The sequence below is a fragment of the Triplophysa dalaica genome, chromosome 1 (assembly GCF_015846415.1).
Source record: "Triplophysa dalaica isolate WHDGS20190420 chromosome 1, ASM1584641v1, whole genome shotgun sequence".
Lineage (NCBI taxonomy): Eukaryota > Metazoa > Chordata > Actinopteri > Cypriniformes > Nemacheilidae > Triplophysa > Triplophysa dalaica.
In genome coordinates, this window is record NC_079542.1 from 26,973,390 (window position 1) to 26,986,887 (window position 13,498).

The 13,498-nt window shown below is 52.2% G+C and overlaps 1 protein-coding gene across 2 annotated transcripts in view; it reads right to left on the minus strand.

The window, feature by feature from the left end:
- agfg2 (ArfGAP with FG repeats 2) overlaps nt 1–13,498 on the minus strand; it is a 36,496-nt gene that overhangs the window by 16,659 nt on the left and 6,339 nt on the right. For both annotated transcript variants that reach the window (XM_056753770.1, XM_056753761.1), the window contains exons 3-6: nt 4,891–5,006; nt 4,637–4,784; nt 4,349–4,469; nt 4,027–4,131 (exon numbers count right to left, since the gene is read on the minus strand). In XM_056753770.1, the coding sequence (XP_056609748.1) occupies nt 4,027–4,131; nt 4,349–4,469; nt 4,637–4,784; nt 4,891–5,006 (490 nt within the window). The remainder of the gene's footprint in view (nt 1–4,026; nt 4,132–4,348; nt 4,470–4,636; nt 4,785–4,890; nt 5,007–13,498) is intronic.

Genomic DNA, 13,498 nt, shown 5'->3' on the forward strand with positions numbered 1-13,498 from the left:
TTTCTCAGATGCTCCGAAATGACAACTACATCTAGCTTCAACCCTTCGGTCCACCCCACCATCTCCGACTTGGCAGTGCTCGACGCAGAAACAATCTCCTTCCACATCAAGCAAAGTAAGACGGATCAATTCAAAAGAGGCCATTTCATCTTCATATTCAATCTTCAATCCCCCATCCAGCCGTACCAAACCCTCCTGGCCTACCTACAGTTCAGGAGATCACAGACAAAATTACCATCGGAACCTCTCTTCATAGATGACTCCGGTCGTCCAGCCTCACGTTTCTGGTTCCAAAAGCATCTTAAATCAGTATTGCGCCAATCCAGCATACCCGAAGAACATTTCTCGAGTCATTCCTTTCGCATCGGCGCAGCTACCACAGCCGCCCAGAAAGGTCTCTCCCAGCCGCAAATCCAAGCTCTCGGTCGCTGGACCTCAGAGGCTTTCAAAAGCTACATTCGGACGGACCGCTCGCTCATCAAAGAAGCCCATCGGACACTAATCTCCCAGATCATCTAGCATCAACCTACCACAGCATAGCGGCAGCATCCACCCCACACCGGCCCGTATCTCCATCCACGTTCTGCAGCAGACTTCACTCCCTTAAAGGCCAGCATCGCAGCAAGCGACCGCCCCATAAGGGCCCGTGCCTTCATCTATTTTCCGCAGGCATCGCAGCAGCGACCGCCCCTCAAGGGCCCGCGCCTCCATCCATGTTTCTGCAGCAGCATACATCATTCACATAGAGGCCAGCATCGCAGCTAGCGACCGCCCCATAAGGGCCCGTGCCTTCATCAATGTCTTGCAGCAAGCGGACATCCTACACACACATAGGCCAGCATCACAGCAGCGACCGCCCCTCAAGGGCCCGCGCCTCCATCCTTGTTTCTGCAGCAGCACACTTCATTCACATAGAGGCCAGCATCGCAGCTAGCGACCGCCCCATAAGGGCCCGTGCCTTCATCAATGTCTTGCAGCAAGCGGACATCCTACACACACATAGGCCAGCTTCACAGCAGCGACCGCCCCTCAAGGGCCCGTGCCTCCATCCATGTTTCTGCAGAAGCAGGCATCCTACACAAAGAGGCCATAATCGCAGAAGCGACCGCCCCTCAACGGCCCGCGCCTTCATCTACTTCCTTCAGCAGCAATCACCAATTACATAGAGGACAGCATCGCAGCATGCGACCGCCCCTCAAGGGCCCGCGCCTCCATCCATGTTTCTGCAGCGGCATACATCATTCACATAGAGGCCAGCATCGCAGCTAGCGACCGCCCCATAAGGGCCCGTGCCTTCATCAATGTCTTGCAGCAAGCGGACATCCTACACACACATAGGCCAGCATCACAGCAGCGACCTCCCCTCAAGGGCCCGTGCCTCCATCCATGTTTCTGCAGAAGCAGGCATCCTACACAAAGAGGCCATAATCGCAGAAGCGACCGCCCCTCAACGGCCCGCGCCTTCATCTACTTCCTTCAGCAGCAATCACCAATTACATAGAGGACAGCATCGCAGCATGCGACCGCCCCTCAAGGGCCCGCGCCTCCATCCATGTTTCTGCAGCGGCATACATCATTCACATAGAGGCCAGCATCGCAGCTAGCGACCGCCCCATAAGGGCCCGTGCCTTCATCAATGTCTTGCAGCAAGCGGACATCCTACACACACATAGGCCAGCATCACAGCAGCGACCGCCCCTCAAGGGCCCGCGCCTCCATCCATTTTTCGGCAGCAGCATACATCATTCACATAGAGGCCAGCATCGCAGCTAGCGACCGCCCCATAAGGGCCCGTGCCTTCATCAATGTCTTGCAGCAAGCGGACATCCTACACACACATAGGCCAGCATCACAGCAGCGACCGCCCCTCAAGGGCCCGTGCCTCCATCCATGTTTCTGCAGAAGCAGGCATCCTACACACAGAGGCCAGCATCGCAGAAGCGACCGCCCCTCAAGGGCCCGTGCCTTTATCTACTTCCTTCAGCAGCAATCACCAATTACATAGAGGCCAGCATCGCAGCAAGCGACCGCCCCATAAGGGCCCGCGCCTTCATCAATGTCTTGCAGCAGCAGACATCTTACACACAGAGGCCAGCATCGCAGCAGCGACTGCCCCTCAAGGGCCCGCGCCTCCATCCATCTTTTCTGCAGCAGCATACATCATACACATAGAGGCCAGCACCACAGTAAGCGACCGCCCCATAAGGGCCCGTGCCTTCATCAATGTCTTGCAGCAGCAGACATCCTACAAACACATAGGCCAGCATCGCAGCAGCGAACGCCCCTCAAGGGCCCGTGCCTCCATCTATGTTTCTGCAGCAGCAGGCATCCTACACACAGAGGCCAGCATCGCAGAAGCGACCGCCCACAAGGGCCCGTGCCTCCATCCATGGTCTACAGCATTAGACATCATCCACTCAGAGGCCCGCATCGCGGCAGCAATCGCCCCACAAAGGCCCGTGCCTCCATCTATGTTCAGCAGCAACAGGCATCATTCACTTCGAGGCCAGAATCGCGGCAGCAATCGCCCCACCAGGGCCTGTGCCTCCATCTACGTGCTGCAGCAGCAGGCATCCTACACACAGAGGCCAGCATCGCAGCAGCGACCGCCCACAAGGGCCAGTGCCTCCATCTACGTCCTACAGCAGGCACAACTCCTTTAGAGGGCAGCTTCGCAGCAGCGGTCGCCCACAAGGGCCCGTGCCTCCATCCATGGTCTACAGCATTAGACATCATCCACTCAGAGGCCCGCATCGCGGCAGAAATCGCCCCACCAGGGCCCGTGCCTCCATCTACGTTCCACAGCAGCAGACACCACTCCCCTAGAGGCCAGCATCGCAGCAGCGACCGCCCCACAAGGGTCCGTGCCTCATCTACGCCCTTCAGCAGCAATCACCATTAACTTAGAGGACAGCATCGCAGCAGCGACCACCCACAAGGGCCCGTGCTTTCAGCTACGTCCTACAGCAGCAGACATCACTCCCTGAGAGGCCAGCATCACAGCAGCGACCTCACAAGGCCCCGTGCATACATCTATTTCTGCAGCAGCAGACATATTTCACTCAGAGCCCACAGGGCCCGCGCCTCCATCAATGTCCCGTAGCAGCAGACATCACTCTCTTACATCGCAGCAGAGACCGCTCCCCAAGGGCCCATGCCTCAATCTACATCCCTTGCTTCTTTCATCCCTCCGATCAGCCGGCATCTTTCTCCAGGAAACCTCAAATTCCCCGCTTCAGTAACACCTGAAGTCTCTTCAAGACTCCACAATATCGGCTTTCATACCAAGCAAGGCCTGGTCACCAGCAGCCAATACCAGCCTCGTTTTTGGGGGGTGTGCATATGCGGCTGCTGTCTTGCATCGGTTGCATCTCTTGGGGGGGAGTGTTCCGGGTTCAGGCTAATGCCGGATTCGGAGCCCTCACCCCGGACAGGGGGGAGTGCTCTGAGCTCGGAAGAATGAACGAGCTCGGAGCCCTCTCCCCGACAGCACGCCAAATACGCATACCCTCAAACTACTCTATTATCTGTGTAGGTGAACTCGTGAAATGGTGTTTTACTAAACTAAGTTCGGGAGGAGCAGGAGCAGATAATTAACTCGGCTGGTCGGCTGTCAGCAATCTCAACAATCAACCTATCACTTCAAAGAGAGAGAGAGAGAGTGTCTCTATAAATAGTCAAGACGTCTTACCTTCACTCTCTCTTCAGTCTCAAGCATCCCACCACCACCCCGGCTCCTCACCTGGAGCCCCTCGTCTCCAGCAGGACACAAAGGGGGGGGGGGAGTGTTCCGGGTTCAGGCTAATGCCGGATTCGGAGCCCTCACCCCGGACAGGGGGGAGTGCTCTGAGCTCGGAAGAATGAACGAGCTCGGAGCCCTCTCCCCGACAGCACGCCAAATACGCATACCCTCAAACTACTCTATTATCTGTGTAGGTGAACTCGTGAACTTTGTGATGGTGACAGAACACATGTGACGTAAAGTGATTTAAATGAATGTGTGTTCATATGTGTTTCTCTGTTTACCTGAAGGACGTGGAAGGGCAGGAAAGGAGGAGAGATGACACTGGGGTCCAACTCCTGAAGAAATGGTCCCTGGTCTCTGTCTCTCCATTCCACTCAACAAGGTGTCTAAGAAAGAGAGTAAAGCAAGAATTAAAAGGGAAAAAAACTCTTAATTATGACTCACTGTACAGTACACAGGTGTAGAGGACATGAGAAAAAAAATTAATGCAAAAAAGGGAAGTGGAGAAAAGAAGTAGCTAGAGAAGTGAGCAGAGGAAGAAAAGATTGAGGTTAGAATTTAGGAGCAGAACGGTTGATAGCAAGTGATAAAGTGATACTCTACCTTTAATGGGAGGGTCTCTGAAGCTTTGAGAGCGGGTGGGTCTGGTAGTGAACCCTTCAGTACGGTTATCAGCTGGAGACACAGCAGGAGCTCTGTCCCATACTGATAGTTGAGACTGGGACTGTGGGAATATGTTTCTTTTATTTTTCTATTTATAGTATTGTCAATACATCAATAGTAAGGTTTACAGAAATGTTACTGTATAAAAAATTAACTTTACCCAGAATAAAATTTTAAATAACATACATGTACTTTTTTCATCATATAATTGTTTCTATCTTTTCTCACCAGTGTTCGAGTGGGCCGGATTGTGGGAATATGAGAATGTCCAGATGGAGGCTGATTTTGAGCGGGACCATGTGAAGCAGGAACAGCCTGAACACCCGGACCCCATGGAGCCTCTGCATCCCTGCGAATCTTGCTTTTAGAGAAATGCCTGGAAAACAGACACTACTTATAACATGCTTTGACCTAAGAAAAAACAGAAGCAGTCAGAGGATGGATGTCTGAATGTATGATGTGAAATTTCAAGGTGCGCTCACCATTTCTTTCTCTCATATTTTTCCTGGAGGAACTCTTTTAGCTTCTGTGTGTCACGTGCATCAAAACAGCCGTCTGTTTTTGGGTCAAATATGCAGAGCCAAGTTCTCCTTCCAACCTAAAGTCCCCACCAGCAAAGAATACGGTTTAAATTCTCAATAACAAGGTCTAATCTGTAAAAAATTTACTAATCATTGTGATGCATATGTAATGGAGATTGCAATGAGTTCTTCCTTAAAGCGGGTGTAACACACAAGATTTCTGCCAATCTCATATTAATCTTGAGTCCTTTTAGAGTAGTATTGCATACTTCGTATCTTCGAAGAGTATTTGGTTTGATCACATTTATAAAAGATAGATACAGCTGTACGATTGTTTCCGAAAACATACGCCGCATGCGGGGGGGAGGGGTAGGCTGAACCAAAGCATGTGCGCACCCATTGTCAACAAAACACAGACATCAGTTTCACTCGCCGCATTCGGTTCATGTCCACCATCTTTTAGCGCTGGGACGGCTCCATATATCAGTTTCAAACAATCTCCAAATCCAGTGTTATATCCAGCGTTTGTATAACATTCATCACCCAAATGCAGTAAATACAAGTGAATGTGACGTCTGTGCATGCTCCTTCTCCTGCTCTCCTGTGGCCATGCCACGTGCTTTTCCGGGAGAATTGTCCAATAAGGGACTAAGGAATGTTGTTACAAAACAGTTTTAAACCAAGTTAAACCATTAACTTTTCTTCAATACACATTTTTCATATTTTTTTATTATCATTACATAAATTATTGAACATTACAATTTCCCTAAATACAGTTTTACAACCTGCATTAAATTACAGAATCTTCTCTTGCCCAAATAACTTCTTAAATTGAAGAACACTGTGACTGAAAATAAGTATAAATAATAAAATATAACTAAACTTAATCACTTAATCAACCTTTTTCATTTTTGTACTCTCACAAATTCTAAGATAACAATAAAATAATTCAACTTTATTCTTGTCTGTTTCTGTTTATGAAACTACCATTGCTTTATTTTATTTTATTTTTCTGAAATGTAAAATAACTTGTCTTTATCTTGGGTCTGTAGTCCTAAAAGAAGTGGCTTGATTTTAAGTGAATTCTAATCTAAATATGTATATGTATGTGCCCTTTTTTGTGTTAGTAAAGAACTCAATCAGGAATATATCAGAAATATTGGTTGATTTATTCATTTTTATAGTTTTGATTTTTTCAAATAGTGTTGAATTTCAATTTACCTCAGTTAAATGACCATAGTTTTAACGTAAGACAATTAATCGGGTTAAATGGAATTTAAATTTGTTTTACACATAGTGAACGACGTCAACATGAGTTTAGCATCACAATTAGCATGTAGTACAGTGGTGTAGTCGACTCGGGGCCATACGCACGCATACGCCGTATGCTTACTTTTTACACATGGCTGTTTGCGTATTACGACTTCTAAAGATCTATATTAGCGTATACCCACTTGTTCTCCTGCTTAACGTCTCCAAGCTGCTTTTGTGGTTGCTTTCCCTTTAACCGTATCGCGTTCAAAATTCAGTCATACAATTGGTGCATTTCTTAAGAAAATTTTAAAAAAATCTTGCGGCCCCACCTCCGACAGCCACGCCAAGCGCATCATCTTCAGTGTTGGCAACTCGCCAAAGGGGATAAAGGGGATCTGTCACAGCCCAAACTGCAGCATCCGGATAAATTAGAAACCAAGGTTAAGATCTCCACTTTGCCAATGTTTATTTATATTTGTGCACAATCTCCAGCACGAAAGTAGCACAGTAGTGTATTTCATGTGGATGTATCGCGTTTGTGATTGTGCTCTACAGTTACTGAACAGTGGTCTCACAAAACGACCATTTCTGAACAATTGTATGAAGATATCGTGACAAAAAAGACAATAATCAAAATACTGAATGTGTCCATTATGAAAACGCGTATGAGAAAGTCAAGTTATTATGAGACATTCAACAGGCGAGCTCACCGCTTGATAAGGCAGGAAATTCTAGCAATGTAGCTACTAGTTCTATCGTCTACAGCAGTGGTTACAGCGTCTCGTTCCCTCCATCAGGGAACTGAGGTTACATATGTAACCAAGACGTTCCCTTTCTGTCCTTTCTAACTTTCACGGACGGGGCCTTAGCTCTCTATAGGCGAGAGGCTGTCCGGGTCAGTTTACACCGGGTAAGCGCGACTCTTAATCAGAGAAGCGCTACAGAGGCCACCTCCTACCCGTGGGGAGGAATATGGTGGATAAAAGTATGGTCTCGTCCTTGGAGGAGAACGCATGGAATGTGCGGACTGGGTAGTTAACCGCGAGGTGGAGGTCCACCTGGGGAAGTTCATGGGTTACCATGTGTGGGAACCATAGTCATGAGAGTATAGCAGACGGAACAACCCACGGTGGGGGTGTTGCTGCGTCTGACAGCACCAGGCCGGTAAGAACTATCTGTGATAGGTCATATGGTATCCCGGCCTAAGGGAAAGGTTGCTCTGCCCAACCAATCCGCAGAGGGTGCTTTGCTTAGTGATGGATGGAATGCCTGTTCTTAACCAGAGTCTGGGTAAGAAGGGAGGCTGGTGAGGTACCAATTTTCTTAGCCATGTGATAGGTTAAGAAGAAAAGGTATATATAGCACACTGACCCAACCTGCTAGAGGGTGGGATGGTGCTTTCGCAGGCATACGCCCTCCCGGATGCCAGTCCTACATGTCGCCACGTAGGACGTGGGCTGACACCGGGTTTACGAGAAGATTGTAAAACCTTGCGAAGGTGGTGGGCGTAGCCCAACCCGCAGCCCTACAAATGTCTGCTAGAGACGCACCTCTGGCCAATGCCCATGAGGAGGCCAGACCCCGTGTGGAGTGAGCCGTAACCGACAATGGGCATGGGAGATTCTGTGATCGGTATGCCGTCGTAACGGCATCCACGATCCAGTGCGATAATCTCTTCTTGGAGACAGCCTTCCCCTTCTGCTGTCCTCCAAAACAGACAAAGAGCTGGTCAGAGCTGCGGAAGCTCTGTGTGCGGTCTAAGTAGAGGCGCAGTGCGCGTACTGGACACAACACGGACCGGGTTGGGTCTTCCTCCCCGATGGGGAGCGCCTGCAAGTTCACCACTTGGTCCCGAAAGGGAGTAGTGGGAACTTTGGGCACGTATCCGAGCCTGGGTCTCAGGACAACGTGAGAGTTACCAGGCCCGAATTCAAGGCAATCCGGGGACACAGAGAATGCTTGGAGGTCCCCTACCCTCTTGAAGGAGGCGAGCGCCAACAGAAGGGCCGTCTTACTCGTCAGGTGAGGAAGATCGGAAGCTTCAAGTGGCTCGAAGGGAGGCCTGGATAGGCCCCCCAGGACCACGTTAAGGTCCCAAGAGGGTACGGAGCGGAGACGAGGCGGGTTCCGCCTTCTCGCGCCCCTTAGGAACCTGGTGATCAGGTCGTGTTGTCCTAGAGACCTTCCATCTACTGAATCGTGATGAGAGGCAATTACGGCTACATACACTTTCAGCGTGGAAGGGGAGATGTTAGTCTCCAATTTCTCTTGTAGGAAGGACAACACGATACCGATCGAGCATCTCTGTGGGTCTGCTCCTTGGGAGAGACACCAGGATGAGAAGAGGCGCCATTTTTAAGCGTATAACCGCCTAGTGGATGGCGCTCTGGCCTGTGCAATGGTTTCAGCCACAGCGGGGTGTAACCTGCTCAGGATCTCCTCGTCCCGTCCAGAGACCAGACATGGAGGTTCCAGAGGTCTGGTCTGGGATGCCATAACGTGCCCATCCCCTGAGAGAGCAGGTCCTCTGTTAGGGGAATGGGCCAGGGGGGAGCTGTTGTCAAGAGCATCAGCTCTGAGAACCAAGTGCGGTTGGGCCAGTACGGCGCAACCATTAACACTTGTTGCTCCTCTTCCCTGACCTTGCACAGTGTGTGTGCAAGGAGGCTCACTGGGGGGAAGGCGTACTTCCGCTTGTCCCGCGGCCAGCTGTGCGCAAGGGCATCCGTGCCGAGGGGAGCCTTGGGCAGGGCATACCAAAGCGGACAATGGGTGTTGTCTCGGGAGGCAAAGAGGTCTATCTGTGCCTGGCCGAACTGTACCCAAATGAGCTGAACTGCGCGGGGGTGGAGTCGCCACTCTCCGCAGGGCGTGTACTGGCGAGAGAGCGCGTCGGCTGTCTCGTTTAGTACGCCTGGGATGTGTGTGGCCCGCAGGGAGCGGATCACCTGCTGACTCCAGAGGAGGAGGCGTCGGGCAAGTTGTGTTAGCTGCCGAGAGTGTACGCCACCCTGGCGATTGATATACGCTACGGCTGCCGTACTGTCCAGGCGGACCAGTACGTGCTGGCCCTGCACCAGAGGCCGGAGCCTTCTCAGTGCAAGCAGCACCGCCCACAACTCTAGGCAATTGATATGCCAGCGCAGCCGGGGGCCCGTCCAGCGCCCCGCTACTGCGTCCCTGCAGCGAGGCATCTGTTGTCACCACAACGTGCCTCGTAATCTGCCCGAGGGGAACTCCCGCTCGGAGAAAGGTCATCGAAGGCCATGGGTTTAGAGTGCGTCGGCAGACAGGAGTTACCACCATACGCCTGTTGCCGGTGTGCCACGCCGTCCTCGGAACTCGACTCTGTAGCCAATGCTGAAGCGGTCGCATGTGCATCAATCCGAGGGGTATTACCCCCGCGGAAGACGCCATGTGTCCCAGGAGCCTCTGAAATTGTTTCAGGGGGACCGCCGACTGCCTGAAGTGTTCCAGGCAGTTCAACATTGACTGGGCGCGTGCTGCGGACAGCTGCGCCGTCATGGTGACAGAGTTGAGTTCCATACCGAGAAAGAGGATGCTCTGGACTGGGGAGAGTTTGCTCTTTTCTCGGTTGACCTGAAAGCCCAATCGATCTAGGTGCCGGAGCACCAGGTCCCTCTGCGTACACAACAGATCTCGCGAGTGCGCCAAGATAAGCCAGTCGTCGAGATAGTTGAGTATTCGCACACCCTTCTCCCGGAGAGGAGAAAGGGCGGCCTCCACGATCTTCGTAAAGACTCGTGGAGACAGGGACAGACCGAGGTCGATTGCCACAAACCAATCCTGCCACCTGATAGATGTCAGGATGCGCCTCTGGGTTAGCATCCTGAAAGGCAGCTTGTGAAGGTGCCTGTTCAGGGTACGTAAGTCCAGAATGGGGCGCAACCCTCCGTCTTTCTTGGGAACGATGAAGTAAGGGCTGTAAAACCCGCTGTACATCTCGGCTTGTGGGACGGACTCGATCGCCTGTTTCGCCAGGAGGGTGGAGACCTCTGCCCGAAGCACGGAGGCGTCTCTGCCTCTGAGAGAGGGGGAGATGATGCCCCGGAACTTGGGAGGGGCCCTGGCGAACTGGATCGAGTAGCCGAGACGGACCGTCCGCATTAGCCACCGAGACAGTGTGGGCAACTTTTGCCAAGCTCCCATGGACTGTGACAGGGGGACTAAGGGGACGGTCTGCTTCATCATTCCGACCGAGGGTGGTTCGTTGGCAGGCAGAGCCAACCGCATGTCGCGGAGGTTTCCCCGGAGGGATGGTTGACTCCGCCTTTTTGCCTGCCTGGCGGGAGAACAGCACGCACTGTCATTTGAGAGTGGTGACAGTTGTCGCATGTGTACGGCCTCACACCTCGCCAGGGTGTGAGGTCGGTTCGCCGAGCACAGTCCGGTGGAGTGTGCGATCGGCTGGAATGAACACCCGGGGAAAGCAACTCTCTTTGTGAGTAAGTGGGCGCCAGGCCCTGAAAAGGGCCTGGCTGTGGAGACGAGGCAGGGATCGTCCCATACCGACCGGTCAGAGATGGTACTGTGAGGGTCGGGCCAGATGTTGCTTCCTCCGGTGTCTTCTCGTCAGGGCCGCTTCTTCCTAGAAGGTTGTTGACGAGGAGGAGGTCTTCCCTTCGGGCTCTTTTTCCGGGGTGCAGCACGGGGGTGCACTTGAACCGGTGCAGAGTTCGAAGGGGTCCGGGGCTGTCGGGGAGCAGGTTGTGCGCGGGAACTCCGAGGCCTGGGGGCGGCCGAGTCGCGACGCGGTAAGATATGGCTTATAGCCTCCGTCTGCTCCTTCACCGCCGAGAACTGCTGTGCGAAGTTGGGCCAGTACGGCGCAACCATTAACACTTGTTGCTCCTCTTCCCTGACCTTGCACAGTGTGTGTGCAAGGAGGCTCACTGGGGGGAAGGCTGTCACCAAACAGCCCACCCTGCGAGATGGGTGCGTCGAGAAAGCGGACCAGAGGTGTCTCTCCTGGACCACCAGAGTGGACATCGTCCGACCCAGGGCCCGCGCCGTCACCTTAGTCGCCCGTAGAGCGAGGTCAGTGGCGGCACGGAGTTCCTGCATAACACCTGGGTCGGTCCTGCCCTCGTGGAGCTCTCTCAACGCCTTAGCCTGGTGGACCTGCAGGATGGCCATGGCGTGGAGAGAGGAGGCGGCCTGGCCCGCAGCACTGTAAGCCTTCGCCACCAGGGATGCCGAAGTCTTACAGGCTTTGGACGGAAGGGGAGGTCGGGTCCTCCAGGTGGCCATCGCCATCGCCATCGAGGGAGGTGAGGGAGGCGGAGCTGGACTGAGAGGAGCGAGCCGTGAGTGGGGCGCTCCATGTCCGACACAGCTCCTCATGCACCTCCGGGAAGAATGGAACCGGGGGTGGGCGTGGCTTGACACCACGATCCGACCCCAGAAACCATGTGTCCAACCGCGAGCGTTGGGGTAGAGGCAGTGCTGTACACTGCAACCCAATGCTCGCGGCAGCCCGGGTTAGCATGGCCGACATCTCAACGTCTGCTTCCTCCAGAGCTTGGCCCCCCGTAGGGGGAAGCTCGGATTCGTCATTGTCGGATGCCAGCAAATCTCCCTCCGATGCTGCGATAGACATCTCATCTTCGCCACGCCCCGTTTCCGAGTGCGTGGATGAGGATCCGGACGGTATGCCACCGCCGGTTGGGGAACGGTCAGAAGAGCGTGCTGGGGTGTGAACGGCCCGTGAGCGCTTGGCTGGCGGGTTGACGCTCACAGTAGCCCCCGAATCACTAACGCTGCTAACACGAGAGGACATCGGGGCCGTAGCCACAGATGCCACAACCCTGGTAGCAGACGAAATGTTGGCTGGTTCCCAACCGTGACCGCAACTTCTGCATGACAATCTGCCCGCAGTGCGGGCAAGATGTGTCAACGAAGGCTGCTTCAGCGTGCTGGACGCCCAGACACCTAACACAGCGATCGTGTCCATCCCCCTCCTCGATGAGGGTACCGCACCCAAGAGAACAGCGGGACATGCCGCGCTGTAGAGTGCCGAGTCCTGAAAAGGACTTTTTGGAAATAGCTCTGACACCACTGGAACCACCGAGACGCCCAGGGGAAGGTCGCTGCAGGAAGGGACGATCCGCTGCAACACGTCGAAGATCCGGTAGTGAAGTTTGAAGAGGATTTGAGAATCCTGAGATGTAATCATGAGCGATGGCTCTGAAGAACAAAAGGTAAGTGAATGCTGCACGCCGGCCTCCTTTTATACCGGATTTCCGGGGGCGGAGCCCGGCATGCAAATTGCATTCGCCAAATTTCATTGGCCTTTTCTATAGTAGTCAGAGTTGATTGGTTCTCAAGGGCGAACCCCATCTGTCGTTCTCGACACAACGTCGAGAGACCGACAGAAAGGGAACCACTGGTCTACAGAGACGTACTAATCTTTTTTTCTTTGTGCTCCAATTCGTGTGCATGCAATTTAATGTTTTTATCAGCTTTGCAGCAACACATCCATGCTCGTAACTAGCGATGCTGGTTCCGCCTTTACGCAATGACGCTGTTCCGGGGTGGGGGCGTGGTCAGATCGAAATGCATTTTCAAGTCCACATTGAATTTTGCAACACTCAACGCGCTGTGTGTAAATGAAAATGCAATCCCAAATGTTCCATCTGTTAATGTTAATGCATTTATGGAAAATTACATTAGAATTTCCTTTTTGCTACAGTTTTGCTTTTTACTATCTTACATATATAATAAATCCAGAGAATGCATTTTCATTTTCATTTTGCAACTTAAAGAGCATTAAAAATATCCATTTAGATAACATTAAAACTAGTATAGGAACTGACAAATGTAATTCATATAATTTAATTTTTATTTTCATTTTGCCCTTAATGTTGCACATACGTTATTTGAAATGTATATTTAGATACACAATAGCATTGTCAATTTACATACTGCATTGCCATTTTGAATATTAAATTGCAAATTGAATTTTGCAACACATATGCTTCCATATAGACGGAGCAACGAAGGTGAATACTGGACAGTCAAACATTGCCTGTGCACTGCATGATGTGTGCGGGCGCGGGAGGAGACTCGCGAAGTTCGGTGGAACCACTCAGTCACGAGCGTAAAATGAGCCGTGAAAGACAGCCGTCTTGAACGGACGTTTACTTGCATATTTGACGTTATTGCCCGCGTCGCTGGCAACATACGATCGTTTTTGAATCGGCAAGACGTGACACTGACCGGCCGGTCGCGGTCATGGCCGATCATGCGAAAACTGTCCGATTCCGGTTTCAGACCAGTCAATCGGTGCACCTCT